The following is a 23,835-nucleotide window of genomic DNA, read 5'->3' as shown; positions in this document are numbered from 1 at the left end:
GCCTTAACTGATTTTTAAAAAAGAGCCGTGATAACGGACTCCCCCGCGTGGCATACTCAAAATACTCTCCTGACGTGGCATGTGCTAGAATCATAGATTTTATGCCTCGGGATACACATCTTTACATCCCTATGGTTTTAATCCATGCCACGTCATGGGACGTGCTCAGAGGGGATGTCTGAAAATCATGACTCAAAATTATATTTTTATAATAAATATACTTTAGAGTAAATTATTGAAAGAGTATAAAAACATTTTCATATTTATAAAAAAGTTTTTTTTTTTTTTTTTAAATTACCAAGAACGAATTAAGTCGTTGGACAATCCAACAATTTAGTAACTCGCTGGACTATCCATCGTTTTAAATAGAGACTAAATTGATGAAGTATTAAAGCAAATTATTAAAACGTTGGACAATCCTACGTGTTAATCATTTGGAGGGCATTTTTGGTAAATCAATGTATTTTAACACATTCAAAGGTCAAAGACTAGTAGACTTAATTAGTTTTTAGTAAGAATCTTGATAATTTGACTTCCCCACATGGCAAACTCAATCGACTATCCCAATTTGACAAGTTTGGAAATAGTAGATTTGTGCTCCTCGAGATACAAGGCTGTACTTTCCTATAAAAAAAAGTGTATCTTGAGATAATCATGTTTCCTAAGGATTGCAAATCTACAATTCCTGAACTTGTCAGGTCAAGTAGTCGATTGAGTATGTCACATGGGGTTGTCAGATTAACCCGACTCTTTTGGTAATTTAAGAAACAAATAGATACTTTTTTATAAATATTAAAATATTTAACCTTCTTTTAATAATTTTTCATAAATTTTAACGAAAATCTCTATTAGCACGTCAATTTTTTCTAATTGAATGGCTGGTAATTAGATTGTAGATACCACCTCTCTTTTTTCTACATTATAACCTATTTTCCAACTTTCTCCTAATCCATTTTTCTCCTTGATCTTTAAAAAGAAAAGAAAGAGGAGGAGAGATCAAACCCATTCTTTTCCTCCAACTGTTCTCTTAAAGTGAAATGGATGAGAAAAAAAAAATTTGGAAGTTTGTTATTGTTTATTTTTTTTTAGTCTAGAAAGAGAGAGAGAGAGAGAGAAAAGTGATGATAAATAAATATTTAGTCATATTTACTTCACTTGGAAAGTTGGGTGAAGACAATTGGATATTTCTAAAGATCGATGTTGTACCAATCCCTAGGAACATCCATAGTTTGGACCTTCCAATATTCTAACACACCCATGATCCTCTTTTTTACTTTTAGTGGGTTTGGCCACTGTTGAAAATGTTACAAATAATATGCAACACTTCTAGCTTTTGAGAAAGTTAATGATGTGTTTTTCCATTCAAAGGCAAAAAAATTTAAAGAAAAAATTATAAAAGCATTCCAAATGTTATATGAACAAGTATAAACTAATTTACACAAAAGAGAAAGAAAAAGTAAAAAATAATAACTCAGTAGGTCTCCTAACCATGGTTTTAAACTCATTCGAGACCGAGACGTATCGTCTGAATTAACTCGATATCAAAGTTGAACGTGACCAACTCACAAAGTCATTTTTTTGATCGAGTTTTATGTCTCACGTACAATTTTTCGAGTTGTCTCACGAGACGTCTCAAACGTATCGAAAAACTCGTTCGAGACGACTCGGTATCAGAGCTGAACAAGATGAGACTAGACGCGATACCGAGTTTAAAAACCATGCTCCTAACCTTCTAACATTCATAGCTAGTAGCCAAGTTATTTAATTTGAATACGTTAAAGAGAAAATTGGGAAAATTTTCAAGAGTGGTGTGCTGAAACAAGTTTAAATAATAAAAAAAAAAAATCGATAACTTTTAAAATATAATTTGACGTGGGATGTGCATATAACCATAGATGTTTTTCCTCGCAATACAAGTAAAAACCATCTATGGTTATGTATGCATGTCCACGTCAGAAATGTGAGAATCACAGTAAGTCGTGGAATGGATCGTCTTGCATGAAGCCATGACCCGTGAGGAGATTAAATTACCAAAATAGCCTCGTTGTTGACAAAGAAATCGACCAACACGTGCGATCATACGGCCAATAACGGCCTTGACAAAAATATGCGATTTTTTTCAAACAACCACCATAGATGCTTCTCACACGAATCTCGATAAGAAGCATCCATGATTCCGTATACACATCCACATTAGTAATGTGTGAAATTTTGTCAATTTTAATGTCACTGCAGTATTTTACCTTTTTTAAAAGTGAAAATTATTAAAAGAGGGTTAATTATTTTAATATTAATAAAAAAAAATTAATTTTTTCAAAAATTACCAAAAACGACTTATGTTGTTTGACAGTATTTTAATAACTTATTGGACAGCCCACTGTTTTATTATGTTAAAATGCATTATTTTACCAAAAATGCCCTTCGAATGATTTAAACGTTGGATTATCGAATGACTTAATTCGTTTTTGATCATTTTTAAAAAGATAAATTATCTTTTGTAAATATTAAAATATTTAACCATCTTTTAATAATTTACCCTTTTAAAAAAAATTGTGCTGCAGTAACATTGAAATCGACATCATTTCACACATTGGTGTGTACAAAATTGTAAATGCTTTCATTTGTATCTTGATGAATTGCATCTATGGTTCAATGCCTACATCCATGTCAGCAATGTGTGAAACAACGTCAATTCTAATGGTACTTAAACATTTTCCTTTTAAAAATCACAATCAATAGTGACAAAAAAAATAAAATTTAAATCACAGATTATTTTTTATTTCTAATATTTTTTTTTTATTATTTTATTATTTAATATATAAATACATATGTTCTATAATTTTTTATATTTACAAATAATTATTTTTATTTTTTAATTTATCCGATATTTTCCCAATTTTATATGCTTTTGTCAATAAATAAATAAATTCTAAAACTTTCTCTTGCCAAATTATTCCCAAAAACCTTGAAAAGTGACACGTGCAATTCATGTGATGCTAATAGTTGGTTGAATCAATGTTGTAAGATAACTAACATTGGAGTGCCATCTTGAGATATGCATGCCCAAGTTGGGTTTTTTTTTTATTTTTCTAAATATGACGGGATTGTGAGGACAGAGTCAGGCCGAAACATCATAAGTACTGGGCAGTGAGGGTGCACCCTCACGAGTGACCCTCACTCGTGAAAAAATACTACTCATATTAGGTATCGAACTCACGACCTACGGACTCTCACCACTTACTGGATCTGAAATTGCCATTGAGCCACCCTCTCAGGATTTTAAGTAGTTGAAAAGCCAAGAGAAGAAATGCTTGCAATGATCCAGAAGATCGAATGGTTGTCGTTCAATGTTAATCAATTTTTACTCTTGATTTCATAGTGGAGACCCATCAATTGGTGGTTCTCATTTCCTTGCACACCACAACACGTGTCTCCTGGGACTTGTGTTTGAGTATCAAGTCCAAATATTTAAGCACTAGTCCTTAGTTCCACTTTAACCTCTGCTGTATGGATTTTTTTTTTCAGTCAATTATTCGTATGAAAGATCTATCTGAATTAGATAACGAGGGCTGATATTGCCACACCAACTTTACTAATGCCTCATCAATTCCTATGTTAATCACCAAAGGACTGCAATCGGTTGCGATGGCATTAGCAAAAGTTGGTGCGGCGTTAGCAAAGTTGAACCCAAAATAAATCTTCAATCTCTTCTTAGGAACTATTTTGGCTTTATTAAATTGTAAGAGTCATCATTTATTGGGCCAAAACAATAACTTAAGTTCGCCTCTATTCAGGCCCCTCCAACAAGAGAACCGAAAAAAAAAAAAATGGAACCTAAACAAAAATAGATTCACATATAGACCAGTGTACCACTGGCTTCTTGATTGAATTTCAGTAGAGAAAATCAATGATTAAGTATAGGATGATGCACTCTCCCCTAAGCAATCAACTCGACGACTGAAAACTACAAAATCAAAAATAATATTTGGATAAAGAACCCACATGTATTACTTAGTTTTCAACATATCTCAGCTCTGGAAACCTCTTGACGAAATGAAACCTTGTCGAATTACCTCGGAGGATCGGCCATATTGGTGTTCTTATCTTGGAGGTGGTGGAGGAACATGGGATTTTGCCATTCCTACCCATGCCACGATCCCAACAGCGAGGATTACCCATCCAAATATGTCATACATAAGATCGTTGTTTTTCTTTTTCTTAGAGCTCTGAAATAGAAAAATCAATTATCTCAAATTAAATTATGCTTTCACACAACCAAGAAGCCAAGTGTAAAGTAGCATATGAAGCCATCCACAATGTGGTGATACAGGTATGACATATGAAGCCATCCACATTTATCTTTTTTATTTATTTATAGTATAGTTATTTTTAAAGGAGAGGTCGCCAAGGAGGCCACCAAAGATAAAAGAGTCGTGATTTTCTGATTCCCCTGACATACACTCCCTGACATGGCATAGGATAGAACAACAGATCTTTTTCCTCGGGATACACAACTATATGTCCCCATAAATATTTGCAGTAGTGTATACTGAGGAAAAAGATATATGGTTCTAGCATATGCCACATCAGGAGGCGTATGTCAGAGGGGGCGTCTGAAAATCATTATTCAAGATAAAGAAAACAAAACAAGAGCCTATCTGGCATCCAAAATGTCAAGGCTTCCACTGTTGCTATGGAAGGTCCAAAGGACTGATTTTGAAAAATGAAGTTATCACTGAATAGAGGGGAAATTTTGGAACGGAAAAATGAAGAGCATTTTCCTGAGAAAATTAAGAAGAGTGGTGCCAACCAAACCATAAATTCAAGTTTCTTGAGAATTATGGGGGAAGAAAATGGGTAGCTATGTATAATACACAATATTTTGCCCACAAAATCTTTGCAGCCTTCTATTCATATATGCAAATGGTAAAGAGATTTCTCTCAAGGAAGGAAGCTGGAATGGCTGGCTTGGTCACAAGGTAAACTCGACAAATAATAGTATTTATGGTAAAGATTGTGTAGAAAGGAAAGCATTTTGTTGGAAGTGTTTACCATTTTCAAAAGAACTTGTTTGACGGTAAGAAGATGATGGTAATACCTCTCAGTTTTTTACAACAAATAGACAAAAGTTAGATTGCTAACTTTACCTTCACATTTGAAGTTGAAGATCCACCCCCTGCCACTTGTTGACCAAACCCATGCTTATGGATCTCCATATGCAGTTCGGGAGCCTTGAAGAAAAAGGTTAATAATCACTTTACATTGAAAGTTCACTATAAAGCATACATAAAGTATATATATCAGAATATTGTTGTATAGAACGATGGAGCAATTACCATGAACACTTTCCATAGGCATAATTGTATCCAAAGAACGCATGGGCATAAGCCAAACACATTTAACATAGTAACTTAGAAACATCTACCAAGACGTGAAGGATGGAAGAGTACCTTAGCAGTTACTTCCAGAGACTTGAGATAAAGCTCATTTCCTGGATCCTACAAAGGAAAATGGAATTCTCAATGTTTTGTAATATGTATAATCACCTACACATAATAGTATATGAAGTAATGACTTGTATTCCAGAGCAGTCCCTCGGTGAATGCCATTTGCAAACGAGATGATGTTAGTTGATGAGATACGAGAATGAATAATGTAATATTTGAACTTTGGAAGGATGCTTTGGAGTCCAAAGACTTTAGAATAAGTACAAGTGAAAAATAGTATACAAAGTGCAACTTTAGTAATGTCAAATATATAGAGGAAAGGCTAGTAAAAACTGATGGTCATGGAATACCCTAAAATGACCATTTGTGCCAACTTGTTGAAGCCGTGAAGTGACTACTCGTATTCCAAAGTAGTCCTTGGTGAATGTCATTTGCAAATCAAATAGTGTTTGTTAATGATATATAGAAAAGGAATCAATGCTAAAACAACAACAGCAATAACATAAATTTGAAAAGTATTTTGGAGTATGCGGACTTTAGAATAAGTAGAACAAAGAAATATTATATAGAGTGCAGCTCTAGTAATCACAAATATAGAGACGAAAGGCCCATAAAAATTGACAATCACGAGATACATAATGAACATTTTTAACTTGGTTCCACTATCTAAAAACATTGAGATACTGGGGACGATATCATCCACGTTCTACAAAATTAAAACCAAATGGTTAAAGTAGAATTGTGCTCATGGAGTGCCATGTAATGATGCATCTCAATCAAATTAAAAGGACTAAATTATAAGAAAACAATAAGTAGCTATGGAGGTAAATGTTGAGCAGTCAAAGATGAAATGGATAAGTGAAAAGATTAAGAAGATAAAATTGGAAATGAAAACATTCGTGAAAATGCAAGAATCTCCCAATATATTATAAACTAAGGAAAAGTCAATCAAAATGACTCGATCACGCGCAACAAATACCCATAACGGCCCTGGTTAGAAGGAACGTGCAAGTTAAAGAGAACCCCAACTTCTTGGGATAAGACTTTGAAGATCATGATGATGGAATAATATACACTATCGTCATTGCATGAAGGCTAAAAATGACCTCATCTAGTGCTTGTTGGAAGTACTCAGATGCCTTATCAAAATAAAGTGCAGCTCTATCCTGCTCAGGAGTAAGAAATGCTATAGAAGTTTGTGCGTTTCCCAAGCACCAGAGAGCGTCGTGTTTTCTAGGATTAAGTAGCAATGCCTCCTCCAATTTTGTCATGGCTTCTGTGAATAGAGAATAAAAACAAACAATTAAGATAACTAGGAAGTTAAAATGCTACCTTGTTCTATCCACTTACCCTCGGATCAGAACAAAGTGATTTTTACGATATTGAATTTAAATTGTTTCCTTTTTTCTATTCACTCACTCTTGCTTAAGACATTGGGCCAAAAAAAATAAAATGCAATTTCCATTCATCCAAAGCCATTATTGGATCAGTCTTCTAACCTCTATCATTGTTGAAACTATTTTCGACCCCCATCACTGCAAACAAAGAGGCAAATTCTGGCCTAGAAAATGTAACCCCAAATGGGGGACCAAAGCATGTCTGGTCGGCCTAGGTGCATTGCTTATCGTGGGTATCCCCACACTTCAGGTGAAACTAATCCCACAGTCACGCGGACGTGCAACTGGTTGAGTCGAGGGTCAACCGGACCCTGGAGGGTGGCCCCAAGAAATTCATAGCTTCGTGGGGTTTCAAAAACTTGACCTACCCCTCCTAATCTAATCTCACTGATTTTCTCAAAAATTGGAAATGGAAGCCATAAAAGTGAACTGAACTGAATTGAAAGATAGATACATACCCTCTATCATCTTCTTTGAGTCCGAGACGCTTTGGAATTGCGATAACTCCATAAGCGCTCCTCCCCACCTTGTAAGGTTCTGCAAAATAACAAAAATCTAAATATATAGATGGAAAAAAAAAAAATACAAATTTTGGAAGAAAAAAAAATGGTACAAATTTTAATACAATGGATATGACTCGCAATGCTTTTATCATGGATCAATAAAATAACTTGTCCAGTCTTACCGAGCTTCAGACAACAAATACAACATTTTGGAAATTGAGGCAGAAAAAAAAAATCAGTCTTTTGGTTGAGAACATCCAACTTGAGATTCATCGACATTAACCCAATATATCTTTCATTCCATTAGTGTGTTATTAGGGTTTCAATCACATTAAATTACAGATCGATCATATAACAAATTCATGGAGGACTAAGAAAATGTCGATTTTAATAGAAGATCAAGATAAATCAAATTGAGATCGATGGAACAAATATCAACGATCCTATAATGCTAATGAAGGAAAAAAATGTTAAAAAATTAAAGAAAAAAAGGGGGGTTGATTATACGAACATCGGCATCGAGAGGATTCTTCTCGTAAGTAATCTCAGCTGCCTTTCTAGCGTGCTCGAAGAACATCATGCGTTCAAGTTCGCTCTGCGGCAACTCCATGGCTGTTCAAAACTAGTTTTGATCGAAAATCTCTGCAACTCTCTTCGAACTTAGAACCTCACTCACGCTAGGGCTTGCGAGTTTGACTGTGCGAAAAGAAAACAACGGTCTGGCTACATATGTATATATACGTAAGTTTCTCTTGCTTTGGCACCTGTCGAGGTGGCTTTGTGACACGTTGTGAGAAGACCCCTCCATAAATATTGATTGAAATACGTCCCTATACTTTATGATTAATTTTAGAGATACCCCTGTGTTTTCAAATTGACCACATGTCATACCCTATTGACCTAGGTCTTTTTAAGATAGCATAAATGATTTAAGAGCCATGATTTTCTGGCTCGAAAATTTTCACTCGGTCGACGTGGTAAGGGCAAAGAACCATAGATCTTTTTCTTCAAGATACACAAGGAAAAAGATATACGATACTATGCACTTGCCATGTCAACTGAATGAAGATCAAGTGAAAATTTTCGAGTCAAAAAATCATTAACGATGATTTAAATACCTTCATCTTGGTTTTTGTTTTTTTTTATAATTGAGTATCACTGTAGATAGCGGACCAAGCTTGTATCTGGGCTTTACCCAATCCATAGACCATTGTCTTGTCTAGGGATTAGTCCATGCACCAGGTAAGTGGGGGTGCGCTCTCACGGGTGGTCCCTGAGGAATCAATGCTCATACTAGATATCTAACTCATGGCCTCAAGCATTAACTATGAAAATTCCTTGTTCTTTCTTCTTAAAATCAGTATTCTTTAGTCAATATTTTTACCATCATTCTTCAACCTTAGAATTTTATCTTTTTCGACCTTCAACCCTTAATAACTAGATAGGAATTTTGGAGAAGTACAAGTTGGGATGTTCTCAGTCATCTAATACCTTTTGGATAAAATCTTTTACCCTCATCTTCATTCTTCAACCTCTAAAATCTATCTAGTTCAACTTGCAAAATTTCAATAAAGAGATAGGATTTCTGGGAAGTGGAAGATGATGAGATTTTTGATAGAAAATCAAGAGATTAAGATGAGATTATAACCGATGGATTCAAGTCAATGATGAACAAGTACAAATAATTTTTCATATAAGTTGAAAATCTTGAAGACAATGGATTTTTGGAAGAAAAATCAAGAGTTTTTGATTAATAGTTTGAAGTGACAATTTTTACTAGTCTAGGATAATCTAGAAAAAATTAAGTGTTTTGTTGGAGATTATAGCATTTAGGTTAACCTCTCAGAGAAGACCTAGGTCAAGAGGATATGTCATCAGTTTCAAAATGTCGGGGGTTATCTCTAATATTGACAATAAATAAATAAAAAACTCTTAAAAATCCCTACAATAAAGTTCTCCTCCTCCCATCTCAATCGATGTTTGACTCACTGGCTCAACTAGGGTGGCAACTCGTGCGGGTTGGAATGTACCCACACTTGATAAACACCAACTTGTGCATGCATCCTACCCGACGGTGTGACATGAAATGTTCAACCCAAGCCCAATCAAGTTGGGTTGATCAACTTGGCTCATTCCTCATTAATACTAAATAATTTAGAAATTATGATGAGGTATCAGGTATTGAGTTCAAGTCCAACTTACCTATAAAATAAAATTATAATGATAATGACTTATATAAAGATAATTGGATATGTAAAAAAATATAAAAAATTACAATTATTTGTCCTTAAAAATATATTTCAAAGTTCACATACATACATACAAGAAATTATAAAGAAAAAAGATGATAACTATTGACTTTTAAGTTTGAAATATGAATTGTGAATGAGAAAGAAACAAAGATATTTAAATTATAATAATATTAAGTTCGGATTAGGACAAATCAGCATTGTCTATACCCGAACCCAACCGGATTTGATTTGGTCAAATTTTATTTTGCCCAAACTCAAACCCTAGCTAACTGTGCCCCAACCTGACTTGAACCCATCGGGTTTGGTTTGGCCCGCCCAGCCCAAGTTGCAGCCCAATTAGCACACATCTAGAAGTTCTCTTAGGTGCTGTTTGTTAAACTGAAAAAAATAAGTGCTGAATAGCATTAAGCGCTGAAACTTATAAGCGCTGAATTTAAGTGCTGAAAAAGTTATTTGTTTAGATGCTGAATCATGTTTGTTACACATTGCTAAAACTGGTAAATTGTCTTTGTTACCCTTACAATCATATTATACATTGTTTGTATGTTTCAAATGCTTATTTATTATCAAACACAATAAAATGTATTATTTATTATAAAATTAAAATACAATTTATTTTTAAATAATAAATAATACTCAAATCTTCAATTTATAAATAATAATTTCTATTTATAAAAGCCCACAAATTTCAAATTAAAAATAATAATGTCATACAAGTCACCAAAATTTGAAATTAACTTTAAAAGAACTTAATTTTGAATGAATAATTTTCGATAGAAATGAAGGATGTGTAATTATAAAAGCACCCTATGAATTAATAAGGGCAACCCACACTATAGCCATTTTTTGTTTTGTTTTATATGGGTTAAAGTTTTTAGAATGAACAAATTTTTAGTGAGGATGGTTTATATGGTCTAGAGATCATCCTCATAAAAAATCAATCTATTTTGAAACTTCTAACTCATCAAAAATAGTATATAAAAAAAAAAAAGGATAATTTACGATTCTTGAACTTGTTTTGATAGGGTTAGAAGTTTTAAGATGTGTTAATTTTTTGTGAGGATGATCTCCTCATTGTAGAGATCATCCTCACCAAAAATCAACTCATTCCAAAACTTTTAATCCATATAAGACAAAATAATTTAGTTATGATGTGGGTTTATTAATTTGTGGGGTGCTTATATACTTATCTATGGGATATAAGAGGTAAATATCCTTTAAGAATAAGGGCATATTTGTCCATGCTCAAAAAAATAAAGGGCATACTTATCCGTGTTGAAAAAAACGAAGTGCTTACCGCTTCAGCACTTTTTTTCAGCATCAAAATAGTGCTGAATTATTTTCACTTATTTTCAGCAATAAGCGCTGAATAAATGCGCTATTTCGACAAAAGTGCTGAATTTAATTTTTTTCAGCAATAAGTGCTGAAAAATAGTGCAAACAAATACTGCCTTAGTAAATGTTGGTGTGGCAATAGAAGCTCCCAATAATAATTAAGTACAAAGTCCGCAGGACTCGATGGTTCAGGCCTTAAAACATCGCGGACCTATTATCTCCATCGAAGATCGAACACACGAGGGCGCGAAGAGATGTCGTCGTCTCAACTTCAACATGAAGCCCGCGAAGGAGCAACAGAAACTATTGACGAACAATCGATTCGAGATCAAACCAAAGAGCACCAAGCCCTAGAGCAAAACCCTAATTCTGCAGATTGTAAGGTTCAAGAATGGGAGATCAAAACTCGATCATGGCTCTCTACATTGCCGAAGGAACGAAACTTGATGACGAACGAGATTGAAGCTTGGATCGATTCGAACCAGGATTCTCTACCCGAAGAACTCAAATCCTTGCCTAGACCTCAGATCTGTGAGAGGGTTCTCGCTATTCACAAGCTCATGCAACAATCTAATCAGGTCCTACGATCGTTTCTTCTTTGATTCGTCTCAATTTCTGTCATTATGTTAGCTTGTTTGATGTTGTTCGTTTTCTACAATGTTGTATTGGTTTGAGAAATCGTGGATTCTCTGAATTTTGATTGCTTTTTGTTCTACAAAAATCTTGTTTTTGATACAAGTTTTGGTGCCCTTATGGCTTAAAGCTTCGACCTTTATGAATATTAATTTGTCCAAAAGAAAAATAGGGAGAAAAAAATCCTACCTTTATTGATATATTCTGAATGTGATTCTTCTAATTTGTAGGTGAAGGAAGATAATCCAATTGAAACTCCACATGCTCGCTTTCAACGAACTGATCAGTGGCTACCGATCTATACTTGGTTAGAATCGTTAGATAAAAATGAGGTTGTTAAATCTAAAGAAATTTCTGATTGGTTATCTGAGAACCCTAGTGTCAAAGAGAAGTTATATTCAAGACATTCCCGTTATCATTTGATGCACTACGTCCAAAAATGTCATATGAAGATATTGAAGAGACGTGGGAAGTTGCCAAAGGTATAGATTATCTCTTGTTTCAATAACCTTTCTATTCACATAATACTACATTCAAGTATTGTTGTTATAATTATCACATATGGTAAGCTTACATGATTGCAATTGCACCGGTGCAATTAATTGGACTCCATTGCATCTCTTTAGCTCTTGGAATCTTATTAATGACCTAATAAACATCATAATGCCCATATGTGCCATGTAAAATTTGACAATTGCATTTGCAAATAAATATCTGTGCTTTTCTTTGTTGGTTTAGTTGTCTCTGAACATTTATGTGATCCCACTCTTAATTTTCTGAATTTTTTAATATTTAGTTGTTACTACTATCTGTACCACATTCATTTGTGATTGTTATCAGTGAAGATTTATATGATCCCTTAATTTATTTTGTTTATGGTTTAGCCTATCCATGTGAAGTATTCTGTTCACTCGTCTATATGCATTTAACATGGACACAAAACACTCTCAATATTTGACATTGATCCAAGGTGTTAAGAATGATGCCAAGAAATGGATTATGTGACACATACACATATTTAATTAGAAACATTATTCTTTATTTTTGAGTAAAGAATGGATAGAATTATGTATGGAATATCAAATAATTTCATCATTTGAATTTTTTTTTGTGGTAAAATATGCGGAATGGAAAGCCTAACTCATTATTTCTATCCTCATGAACCATTGAGAAGGCGAATCCAAGTACATAAATGATCATTTAGGATCATATAAAGATGCTTTAATAGAGTTAAGACGTAAGGATAGCACAAAGTTTTTTCACCCTCTCCACTACAATACTCATACACTCACACTTAAAAGGTAAAATAACAAAGCTTGAGCTTTCACTGCTGGTAATCCCAGTCTTCTTCTTGAGAGAAATTCACAAGCATGAAGGTGGTTGACTTGTGTAATCAAAGAACTCTCTCTCACACTGAACATAGAAGATTGAAGGATCAGTAACATTTTGAATGCCTTTTTTTAATCTTTCATATTTTGGAAGAGTTCTTGAATTATCAAATGTGGCATGGATTTAACCAAAATTAAATGGAGGAACACTATTTGTTTAACCAACCCAAAATTTTGGAGATAAGGCTAATATTTTAGAAGAATTCCATCCTTTTTATTACGCTTGTCTCTCTCTTTACTGTACATGGAATCCGAAATGTCACGTTTTTTTTTTTTTTTTTAAAGAGTAACATTAAAGAATCACGAATCCACTTCTATTTATGCTTAAACTAATATATTCAAATTTTCATTAATCACAAATTATGTATTTTAGTCCTTGAGCATGTAATTTGCACTGATTATACCTTTTGTATTTATCCAAGTCAAGAGTTTTGGAACACTTCCCATTTTCATTTGAACTTTTTGATCAAAATCTTTTAGCGACAACTGCTGTTGTAGCTATTCACTTGAATAATGTCAATCATTTTTTTCCTCCCCTCTATATTTGGTAGGCAAGCGCAGTAGCGGTCGGGAACAAGTTTCAAACTCAGGTCTGTGTCACCAACATTCATGATTTCACCAACTTAGCCAGTTGGCATCCATGTGTATCATTGCCCATATGAGTATTCTAAAGTATGGGTTTCATTCTTTAACAGGGGATCCGACACTCTGCAACAGCTCTGGTGAAGGCTCTTAACAATGGGGCGACAACACTTGCAATTCCTCCTTCATGTAAGGCTTGTTTTGATTGATGTATAGTCTATTTATTGTGTCCAATAACATTGACTTATAAAAAATAAATAAAAAAACATTATAACGTAAATAAATTAGGATGTCTTTCTTTTGTGCTGTTTTTATGCTTAGTGCTCTCGTACACTTACGTGCCTATTTGGTAACCAGGGGCTTTCCTTAGTGTAGATACTACTGCTTTGAAGTATAGACCCTTGATTGGTCTCATATTGGTCCTACTATAAATTCTATGTTGAATTAATTGTTATTATCTTTTTATCAAGAAGCTATATGGGAAGGGCAACCTCTTTGAGGTTTTTCTATATTCATCAAGAAAAAAATGATGTTGTTGTTAGACTTCTAACCGCACATTGGTTTCTGACCTCCATTACTACGAGGTTCATTTTCAATCTCTACTCTATGTAGTGTCTTTTGGTAAATCTCTGGGTCCTGCCTTCGTTCTTTTATCTTTGGTGTTTCAGTCGTATCTCCTCAGTGTTGCTCGTTAAATCTTTATGAAGGAAACAAAAGATAGAACTTCAAAGCATGCAAGTTTTTAGTACTTGAGAAACTCTTCTTGGTGTTAGTCAGCATCAGTTTCTGATTCTGGACACAACCATATTCCTTGCTCCTACTAACTGTTTGACAATATTTCTTCTCCCCTCCTTCCTATAATCTTTTTTCATCTTATACTTGTGGATTCAGTGCATGCTTGATCATTTCACTTTAATGGTCATCCACATTGATATGTACCCAACCAATATACCAACACTACCTAGGTGTTAATGGTGAGAAGTTAAGCTCATATCTCTTTGGGATTGTAACATAACACCATGCTTCGCAGCCGACATCTGCGGTGGTCCACTCTGTGGCGGCTTTCACTCCGGTACCCTCTTATTCAATCCCCCGGGTAACCCTTCTTTCACTAGATTGCCCTTCCACTAATGCCCACTTTGTGGCAGTTCACTCTAGTGCTCTTCTTTTTGGGCCCCTGGTTGCCCTTCCTGCAAGTCGCTCCTCTCGAGGTTTAAACTCAAGACATGGTAGCTTTGACACCAAATGATATGACACAATCAATAAACCTAACATGCCACGGTGTTAATGGCGTGAAAATTTAAGTCCATTTCTCTATGGGATCATAACATTCAATTAAACTTCTTTTGAGAACTTCTGGACGTGTGCTAACAAGGTTGCTTTGTTAGGTAAAATTGGTGTACGTAGGCATTCTTTTCCATGTAGGGGACGATCTCCCCTATTTTCCATGTGATTTATTTCTCGTCTAAATAGAATGTCCTTTCGACATCTGTTTTTATACAGGCAATCCTTCAAGGAAGATATCAAAAGTTAAAGATTTATCTTTAGCCAAACGAAATGAAGCATTTCGTAGATATGAACTGTAAGTGAATAGTTCTTTTTTTTCCTTTTTATTGTTTTTCAGTTAATGATATTGTTTATTTCAGCGCTCACACTTCTATTTATTTTTTATTTTTTTAATATGGATCAGTTTAACTGAATTGGGGAACCAGCTTAGCAGCCTCCTCTCAAATCATGGACATGTGAACAGCTTGAAAGAATCTGCTTCACCATCCTTGCATGGACAGGGACCTATGGACATCACAAATCATCAGTAATTTGATGTGTGCAACAAGAAAAGAAATATCACGATTATTTTGAGTTATGCACCACATTCTCAAGATGAAGAGGGTTTTACTGTTGATGCACGGTCAAGACTTAGATCACCATTAGATTTGAAAATTGGGAGGATTGCTATGCTCCTTGATCCTGGCAGTGTCCTAGTGTAAGGTGTCTGGTAGGCAGCTTTTGTCATCCACTGGAATCAGTGACACATCTCTATGTCTCCTAGTTGAGTTTTGTAAACTTAGCATACCTCGAACGTGTGAATGAGAAAGGGCCCAAGTTGTATCTTGCACATAACCAGCTTGCATTCTTCTCAAGCTTGTCATGAAAACTTTTACTCTTATCTTAATGTGAATCATGCTTTTATAAAATTTCCGAAAGTATTATTCTTTTTCTCCATGTTCATATTCCAAAAGTTGCAATCATCTGTAATACCCACAGAAACATGGTTGTTACTGAGTGACCCTTCTCTGAAGATACTGAAAGCATCATGGCAAAGGCTATTTGATAGAGAATTATTCTGTTATTGTTTGTGCATATGGACAGTGGCATGTTCTAGTATTTCTTAGTGTCCATGTTGAATAAAAATAAGAATTATTAGTGTATTATGAGGAAACTAACAATTAAAAATCAAACTTTTTTCAGTGAGAATTATGAAAAATCTCAGATTGTGTGGACCATAGTCACCAAATTGTGGTTTGGAAATAAGTCTGCAAGGGAAAAAGTCGGAAAAAAAAAATCGGGAAAAAATTAAAATAATGTTAAGACAATAATTTTTTTTTTCTAGTAAGTGATGTTATCATTTATATCACCAAATTCTATTTTATACTTAAGAATAAATGATCTTTGAAAAAACCCTTTTAAAATAGCTTGCTCAGCAAAAAAAAAATACATTTTGTGTGTTCAAATCGCAATTTTTTCAAAATGTCGGGACTAAATCGCGATTTTTTCAAAAAGTTGTGATTCAATTGCTAGTTTTTAAAATTACGATTTAAACATGATTTTTTTGAAAAAGCTATCGACTTTGGTGACTATGGTATGGAGTTGAATTATCTTTGTTTTTGTTTTTTCTTGTTCACATCCAATCATAGACACAAGGAATGTAAAATCGGACTGCAATTTGGCTGAAACTGAGCCTGTGATACGTTAAAAATTTTGTACGATTATCATTTTTCCTTAAACAAATTGGTTTTATAGAAGAAAGAACTTACGATATTACAACAACAACAAAAAAAGTGATTAGTGTGGACAGAAGTCCCGGACCTGGCATGGTAGCTTAGTAGGTATTAAAGAGTCAAATTATCTTGGATCTTAATTTGGCAAAAGAGACGTCTGAACAAATGTATGCTGTTGAATGTAAAAGCTGAACCAACAAAATGTTATATAGCTCTCAGCTTCCAAACATAATGTCATCGTGAGATCCTTTTTTTTTTTTTTTGTGATTTTACAAATATGAATAAGATTAAACCTATTTCAATTATTTTTCTTTTGCAACTATTGCCTTCTTATAGTAGTACATAGAGTTCTAGGGTTTCATGTACAGTCCGAGAAGAGAGTAACAGATTCTCTTGCAATCACAAATTTATTGAGGTACTGACTGCGCACTCGTGTGCATGGGTAAGATGACATTACAGAAAATTAATAGAGCAACAAGTCCAACTTGTTTGCTGGCTCAATTACATATATATCCCGAAAACTTCCTTTCTAACTCACACATTGGGGTTATAAATGGATACAGAACTAACAGATTCTTCTCACAACTAACTAAAAAAGTCAAGGAGATAATGGTCCCGAATATGTCGCAGAGACGACTGACGCTGTCTCTTCTACAAGATGAGAAACATTTCCATGCCAAGGTGACATCTTTTGTCCATGTGACCTCTTACTTCCCTTAATGATAGATGTGCCTCGAGCTGTGGAGTTGAAGCTGTTTGATCCTAGTTGTTGGATCCCCATAGAAAGCCTCCTGTTCAAAGGGGTAACACTGACAGAACCTCCATTTACGCTTCTATTTGTGGGACGACGGTTGCTTGTGCTTGGCCTAGAACCAAACAAATTCTCTTGTTCAACTATTATCTGAACTTGCACCCTCTTCTTTTCCTGTTGAACGAAACTAATTAGAAAGAAAATAGCGAGGAACTCGATTATTCTAAATGAAAAAATTATACTTACCCTTTGTATTGCTTCTCCTCTTCCTTTTCCCACCTTAGCAAATTGTAGTCTTCTAACATTGCCAAGAGTGGTACCTAGACGAACATATAAACATTCAATACCAATCGTAAAAGTAAATTTGGTTTAATAGAACAGCAATTCAAAACAAGTTTTGAGAATGGTTTCATGATTTAGGGTCTTCAAACATATAAATAGAACATAAAACTTAAATCCTCATCTTGATCTGCATGTTGTATTAAAAAAATTTGTGCAGTTGACTTTTATCTTTATTCGGTGAACATTAGAGTTTGAAGTAGTGCAAATGGTAGCACAATTCCTTTTTCTTCTTTGTTCCGTAAGCCTTTCACTTTGTATTGCATCTCATTTGCATTCTAAAGCTATTTTTGAAATGCAAACAGTAAAATACATTTATCAAAAATCTATTTCTAAACAATGGTTTAAAGGATTGATGTTTTTGAAAGGAATATATGATTTCAAAACTCTATCGTAAGCAGAAGAATATATTACCTCGTCGTACAAGAATACTTTCTTTTGTTCCTCTTCCCAACTCCTTGTCTTTGTTATCAGTGATTCGACTAAAGCTGCATTCATACCAAGAGCATGTGAACACATATTCAATCAGTTTGTCGTATTAATTTGGTTTGCAATTAGCAAATAACCATGTGATCGAAATCTTGTCAAGTTGACCAAGAATTTGACTTTAGGTGTTTGAGTTTTCAAACTCTACCAATTATGTTTGACCTAAATCTTCCTCAACTCAGTCAGTCAATGATCTAGCTCAGTGAGTTTTTGGAGATACCAAGCAAGCTCTTAAAAAAAGGGTTTTCTGACATTATTAGCTGTTTGGTTAACATTTTTTTTTTGTTAGTGTGTGATAGTTAGCTCTTCAGTTAAAATGTGTAAGTTGATCAAGGACTTGTTTGACAGAGTTGAACCAACTCGAGCAGGTATGTGGGAGTCCGACTTTAAAGCCGCTAGGCCGCTTCAAAAGTTTGGATGAACCTTCCTTGCAACATAACACGTAGCTTTTGTATTTATTTCATGTCTGTACTTTTTCATTAATATTTGGAATACCTCCTTGGAGACACAAAGTGTAATCTAAGGGAGACGGTTCTACCGAAATTTTGAGACGGGATGGGCGCTTCAAAGTTTTTTCCATTATGGGGAGTTTGGACCAACTAATAGTTTTTGAGCATTTGCTAACCTCATTCTTACCAGGGATTTTGTTGACTGTAATTCGGGCACGTTCTGCACGTTTCAGGTTCTTGTGAGCGCCTCTACTTACCGAGTACCGATTCTCATCCTGCAAACGTACATAGAACAGCAGAAATGGCAGAATATTGAAAAAATTACTGCAGAAATATCATATAGATTGGTGTGCCAGAAGAAACTAACCCTTCCATACTCTTCCAACCAACGCTCCTCATCACGTGATAACATCCATTTTTCGACCTTCTCCATTATAGCCTTCCTGCTAGAAGCCTCTTCTTTTGCCCTAAATATTTGTTCATCCATGGTCGAGAGGAGTTCTGAATGGTCAATCTCCCCTTCAATTTGTACAAGTGTATGAGTCAGTTAAGTCATTAAAATAACAAAATTTATCACTTTGAACGCATATATCAAGTACGATCCCACCAGAGTTTATGAGGTTCATTATGTTGTCCATCTCTGACAGTGAAGGCATCTCCATGTGAGTTCTCTTGCATATATCCTCGAGTTTTATCCGTTTCTCAATGAAAATCTCTTTCATCTTGCTTGCTTTTAGCTGATCCAATCTCTCAACTTCAGCCTCAGCCTATATGAATTTCAGAAAGTCTAATTAGTCTTTGACATTATCTCTGATTAATAGATTTGAGTGCCATTGATAATAAAACCATTGAACCAACCCCAAATCTTTGGGATATGGCTTCAATGATGATGATGATGGTGATAGAACCATTTACCTGTTTGATTATATCAAGGGCCAGGCTTCCCGGACTACATATTTCGGCCGCAGAGAGTGATATACAGTCAGTTACATGGGAAAATAGCCCACGATCTTCGAAGGGTGTATCCATGAGAGTCCACAAGTTTGTCAATGCTTTCCCAAGTTTGTGAAGCTACGTAGATTGCAAGAAACATGAAGGAAAAAGTTATCTCTTTTTTTTCTTTTTTTACTGAAATTGTTACGGAGCATAAATCTTGAAAATACAGAAGCATGAGAAGTTTAATGATCTAACCCTTTGAATTATTATTATTGTTTTAGAAATTATTGTGACTACATCATCTGATTCTGGATATCTTCTTCATGAATTTAATTTGCATGGATTCTCATGTCAGGCTTATATGGCCATTCTTCTGTGAACAAGTTTCTTTATAAAGGTATGTTTCTTACATGGTGCAGGCGTACAGATCGGTTCAAAGAAGGGAAAGCTCAGGTAAGAATTACCTTCTCAAGCCGCATTTGCTTTTCTTCTTCAAGAGACTTCACGGTACTATTGAGTTTAGTCAAAATATCGTCACTTATGTTTTTTGATTGTTTCTCACATGATCCATCCAAGCTTGGATGAACATTTCTGCTGATTTTGGAGGAATTAATCCCCAAAGTCGCAGAGAGATTGTGGACGGCACCTATGTATCCTTCCACCTTTGCAAGCCTGTCATTCTTTGAAGTTCAAAAGGAAACAAACACAAACCCATTAATTTTTTAGTTTTTCTAAGCACATTGCCTACTACTTAATGTATGTTGTTTAATTACCTTCTCTTTTTGTAGCTGTTGTAACTCGATCTGGTACTCTTCTAGTTTCTTCAATGAGAGATCATTCTCATTTACTATGACATCCGATGGTAAAATATCGACCTTTGATTGACCAGCTATTTCTGCGGAAATTTTTTGGATTTCCATTTGGACATCTCGGAATTGATTCTCTCTCTCTTCCTTCCTCACTTGCATCTCCCGTAGAGCTGGTGTGATTGAATCTAGTTGCTCCTTCAGCGTTCCTGTCATCTTCTCTGGCTGTTTAAGAAAATCACGCAGAACCCACACAAAATTTTACCCTCTTAGTTGCCACCACAAAAAAAATTCCACACTTAGTTGCCCCCACATGGGCAAAATCCTGGCTCTACCCCTGCAAGATGGGGGTCAGTCAGGATTGCTCTTCCTGCCGTATCATCCTGACTAGATTACATGTACTATTTGTTGATTGTATGTGCATAAGTGTATTCATATATGAATTTTTTTTTTTTTAAAAAAAAAAAAAAATGATAAATAACAATATGCATTGAAGAATGTAAACACATTCATTTGAATTGGAACAACAATATTTTGTAAACTAATCTTCCTTATTAATTAGGCCCATTAGACATGCCACCAGCGATTCAAAATAATAATAATAATAAACCCCTCCCTTGACTTTTGAGTTTGTCTCAATTTTTTCCCATTTTCCACTCTAATTTGAAATGATCAAAATAAACATCCTTTTACTACTTCTTTTTTCCTCATTTCAACTCTGTTTTGACATGATCTCCAAAGGAGGAACAACATTCGTTTAGCCGACCCAAATCCATATGATAAGGCTTTGTGTTTCGGTGGTGGTCAAAATCAAAAGGCATGGGTGTCAACTCTAATTTCTTTTGAATCGGGGAAGCGGTATATGATGCCAGATTATTTTTATTTTATTTTTAGGCGGGGCGGGGTGTAAAATTGTAAAGAAATACATAAGCTATTTTAATTGTATAATTGAGAGTGATGAATTATATTACCCGTCCAGGTAAAGATCGTTCTCCGAGGGACACAAGAAGATAGGTGAATTCAGCCTCAGAATCAGCTAAAGTTTGATGAAGGCGAGCTCTTGAACTATTGGCACTATCAACTTTCTTCCTATAAACTTCCAAGCATTCCTGTTCGAGCTCCAGCAGAACCTTCTCTCTTTCTAGCTGATCTTGGCCAACTTCATCCCATATTAGCTATTTCAAGATATAAAATGTAAGAACCCAACATCTACACAATACAACATTATTAGAAAGAAGAACAGAATTCACCTTTAGTTCTTGAAGCAGATACCCACAAGAGACCTCTAACAATGCAGAGCTTCTTAATTTCGCCAAAGTTGTGGGTGAACCCATCTTGTAAATTCAGCTATAGTTTATGAAAACACCCAAGAACCGGAGATTCTATTATTTATGTTTTAATTCCTGAGGAGCTCAAACAAACAAACAAACAAACAAAAAAGAGATCAACAAGAGTGGATGGTGGAAGCTTTGGTTGTGAGTTTTGCTTAAAAGACAAGACTGACAAAGGTAGGTGATGTTGAACAGTTGAAGCTTTGGGTTCAAGGATTCTTCCCTTCAATAGTTCTATATCAAGGGTCCCTCTTTCCCTCTCCTATTATTTTGAATTTGAAGAAGTAATCAAAATAAAACGAGAGAGAGAGAGAGAGTTACTATTGCCACACCAACCCTGTGCAATTCTTTGGTTTGTTACATAGGAATTGGTGTGGCATTAGTAAAAATTGGTGTCGCAATATCATCTTTAAAAAAGTTGGGAGTGGGGTCCAATGACAGGTATTCTAAGGAAATCTACATTAAGGGCCATCCGATTTGTGATTGATGATAAAAAATGTACCATGAGCACCTACTTGATTGGCCTATATTGATGCTTCAAGTATTCTAAGGAAATCTACATTAAGGGCCATCCGATTTGTGATTGATGATAAAAAATGTACCATGAGCACCTACTTGATTGGCCTATATTGATGCTTCATCCTCATCTCATCAGTCACAAGAGTGGAAAAGATTAATAAACCTAGGGCTAGGTTATTTGCACCCACCATTTGTGCTTGCTGCACCCACTTAAAACACATTTTGGGGTGGAATGTAGGGGAATATTGGTGCACTGAGCATAGATGGTGGGTGCAAATAAAATGGCCCTAACCTAAGTGCCTTTGCGTTCAACTTCTTGCCAAAAATCTCATACATTCATTTTTTTGAGTCGTGTTGGAGTGACCTCAAGATTGTACCTCACATCGCACTTACTTCCTTGACATGGGAGTATGTAAGAATCATAAATACTTTTCACTCGTATCTCAATGAAAACATCTATGGTTCTTACACATTTTCACGTCGTGAATGTGAGATGTGAGGTACAATCTGGAGGCAATTCAGCATTATTCATTTTTTTAATCTTATCTTCTTTCAACTTTGTTTGAAGGCAAAAGTATATCTCCAATGGGTCGCAGTTTACATTCATTGATCACTTCTCTCGAATCAAAGGAGAATTCAAAACTCTATGAGGATCTTGCAAATGCAATATATATTTTTGATGAATAATATCCTTTACATAGTTCAGAAAAGTAAAAGATTCGAAGCTTGGGTAAATTATGGGAGATCATTGGGTCCGCAAGCACCTTGGTCGAGTATGACAGTATGCGACAAGTTATCAGAGAGCCTCTTGGAGTAAAATGTTGTCTTGTTTTAAGGACATAGGAATTGGGGGTTGGGGGAGCTCAGTACTATTTCCAAGGCAACTCTTAAGATATATATATTTTGATAGATAAGATTTAAGAATTATAACTCGGTGTTTGAAAAAATTTATAGGAATCAAACAACTTGGAAGGTTCTAGATCCTTAGTTTCTGGAAGAGCTTCGACCATCTATATCAGAGAAAGTCATTCCAATATATCGTGCTTCTATGGGTAGGTTTGAGAGTTATCTAGAGAGTGGAAGACATGTTGGGGGAAATACATGAAATACAATGCAGAAGATTTAGAGACCCTTGTGTCAGATTTATTTGAAGGGATGCCTAGAGTTCCTCACAATCTAAGGAGAAAACTAAGTACATAGTAGATGTGATGCTCCAAATGGGTAAGCTCTATACTCTCATCCGTGCATATGCGATGCTCCAAATGGGTAAGCTTTATATTCTCATCCGTGCTTAGGTTAGCAATTCATATTATCTGATCGATTATGTGTTTTGTGTATATGTATTATAGATCTTAGAGTGTGAATTTTGTTTGGGGTATAATGACTTTGTTGTTAATTGTATGAATTTCTATATGAAACCAAGATGGTTGGTAATTCTCAGAAAACTCTAACTATAACAGGAGACGTCTACACGTCTTCCTCTTTCTCTCTCTCCATTTTTTTTGAAAATGTCTCTTTTGATATAGAGTGCATTGGAGTTACTTCTCAAGGCTTTGGCTATGCAAAACATCAGTTGGGAGAGAGAGGACACTTAGCTCGAGTCCGATGGCATTGGAGTTGCTCTAACTCGGTGTTGATGGGAATTGAACTAAGTCCATTATATAATCCGATACTTCACAAAC

General features: G+C 35.0%; 3 protein-coding genes across 4 annotated transcripts; 1 reads left to right on the top strand and 2 right to left on the bottom strand.

Annotated features, from left to right (window-relative positions):
- Nucleotides 1-3,849: 3,849 nt before the first annotated feature.
- Nucleotides 3,850-8,064, bottom strand: LOC147395101 (mitochondrial import receptor subunit TOM20-like). 2 transcript variants are annotated; one of them, XM_086454472.1, is made up of 7 exons: nucleotides 7,859-8,064; nucleotides 7,303-7,381; nucleotides 6,554-6,723; nucleotides 5,451-5,498; nucleotides 5,148-5,231; nucleotides 4,074-4,226; nucleotides 3,850-3,964 (listed from the first exon to the last, which is right to left on the bottom strand). In XM_086454472.1, exons 1-6 carry the CDS (start codon nucleotides 7,955-7,957, stop codon nucleotides 4,101-4,103), a joined length of 606 nt encoding a protein of 201 aa, XP_086310598.1. In that variant the 5' UTR covers nucleotides 7,958-8,064; the 3' UTR covers nucleotides 3,850-3,964; nucleotides 4,074-4,100. The 2 variants fall into 2 exon arrangements, with proteins under 2 accessions (XP_086310598.1, XP_086310597.1); XM_086454471.1 differs by having other exon boundaries at nucleotides 3,850-4,226.
- A 3,051-nt stretch (nucleotides 8,065-11,115) lies between these two features.
- Nucleotides 11,116-15,760, top strand: LOC147395100 (ribonucleoside-diphosphate reductase subunit beta). The gene is made up of 6 exons (XM_086454477.1): nucleotides 11,116-11,512; nucleotides 11,798-12,049; nucleotides 13,507-13,545; nucleotides 13,651-13,726; nucleotides 15,041-15,119; nucleotides 15,228-15,760. The coding sequence occupies exons 1-6, from the start codon at nucleotides 11,189-11,191 to the stop codon at nucleotides 15,352-15,354; spliced, it is 897 nt and encodes a 298-aa protein (XP_086310603.1). The 5' UTR covers nucleotides 11,116-11,188; the 3' UTR covers nucleotides 15,355-15,760.
- Nucleotides 15,761-16,924: 1,164 nt separating this feature from the next.
- Nucleotides 16,925-21,915, bottom strand: LOC147395099 (65-kDa microtubule-associated protein 8-like). Its single transcript, XM_086454851.1, has 11 exons — nucleotides 21,554-21,915; nucleotides 21,275-21,478; nucleotides 20,271-20,528; nucleotides 19,962-20,177; nucleotides 19,477-19,632; nucleotides 19,169-19,328; nucleotides 18,929-19,080; nucleotides 18,749-18,836; nucleotides 18,041-18,114; nucleotides 17,534-17,607; nucleotides 16,925-17,474 (listed from the first exon to the last, which is right to left on the bottom strand). Exons 1-11 carry the CDS (start codon nucleotides 21,635-21,637, stop codon nucleotides 17,135-17,137), a joined length of 1,806 nt encoding a protein of 601 aa, XP_086310977.1. The 5' UTR covers nucleotides 21,638-21,915; the 3' UTR covers nucleotides 16,925-17,134.
- Between the last annotated feature and the right edge of the window lie 1,920 nt (nucleotides 21,916-23,835).

Source organism: Akebia trifoliata, chromosome 9 (genome assembly GCF_017979445.1).
Source record: "Akebia trifoliata isolate Shusen 1 chromosome 9, ASM1797944v1, whole genome shotgun sequence".
NCBI lineage: Eukaryota > Viridiplantae > Streptophyta > Magnoliopsida > Ranunculales > Lardizabalaceae > Akebia > Akebia trifoliata.
The sequence above is the reverse complement of the archived record's forward strand: the minus strand, read 5'-3'. Positions and strand labels throughout refer to the sequence as shown.

What these genes read in the sequence shown, in the direction of transcription:
- LOC147395101 (XM_086454471.1), bottom strand. Translation starts at nt 7,957, where the DNA reads ATGGAGTTGCCGCAGAGCGAACTTGAACGCATGATGTTCTTCGAGCAC. An exon ending in AGAATCCTCTCGATGCCGAT is followed by an intron (nt 7,382 to 7,858) that starts GTTCGTATAATC and finishes GTTATTTTGCAG; the next exon opens with AACCTTACAAGGTGGGGAGG. An exon ending in CTCAAAGAAGATGATAGAGG is followed by an intron (nt 6,724 to 7,302) that starts GTATGTATCTAT and finishes CTCTATTCACAG; the next exon opens with AAGCCATGACAAAATTGGAG.
- LOC147395100 (XM_086454477.1), top strand. Translation starts at nt 11,189, where the DNA reads ATGTCGTCGTCTCAACTTCAACATGAAGCCCGCGAAGGAGCAACAGAA. An exon ending in TCATGCAACAATCTAATCAG is followed by an intron (nt 11,513 to 11,797) that starts GTCCTACGATCG and finishes TCTAATTTGTAG; the next exon opens with GTGAAGGAAGATAATCCAAT. An exon ending in GCATTTCGTAGATATGAACT is followed by an intron (nt 15,120 to 15,227) that starts GTAAGTGAATAG and finishes AATATGGATCAG; the next exon opens with TTTAACTGAATTGGGGAACC.
- LOC147395099 (XM_086454851.1), bottom strand. Translation starts at nt 21,637, where the DNA reads ATGGGTTCACCCACAACTTTGGCGAAATTAAGAAGCTCTGCATTGTTA. An exon ending in AACAGCTACAAAAAGAGAAG is followed by an intron (nt 20,178 to 20,270) that starts GTAATTAAACAA and finishes TGAACTTCAAAG; the next exon opens with AATGACAGGCTTGCAAAGGT. An exon ending in AAGTATTCTTGTACGACGAG is followed by an intron (nt 17,608 to 18,040) that starts GTAATATATTCT and finishes ATGTTCGTCTAG; the next exon opens with GTACCACTCTTGGCAATGTT.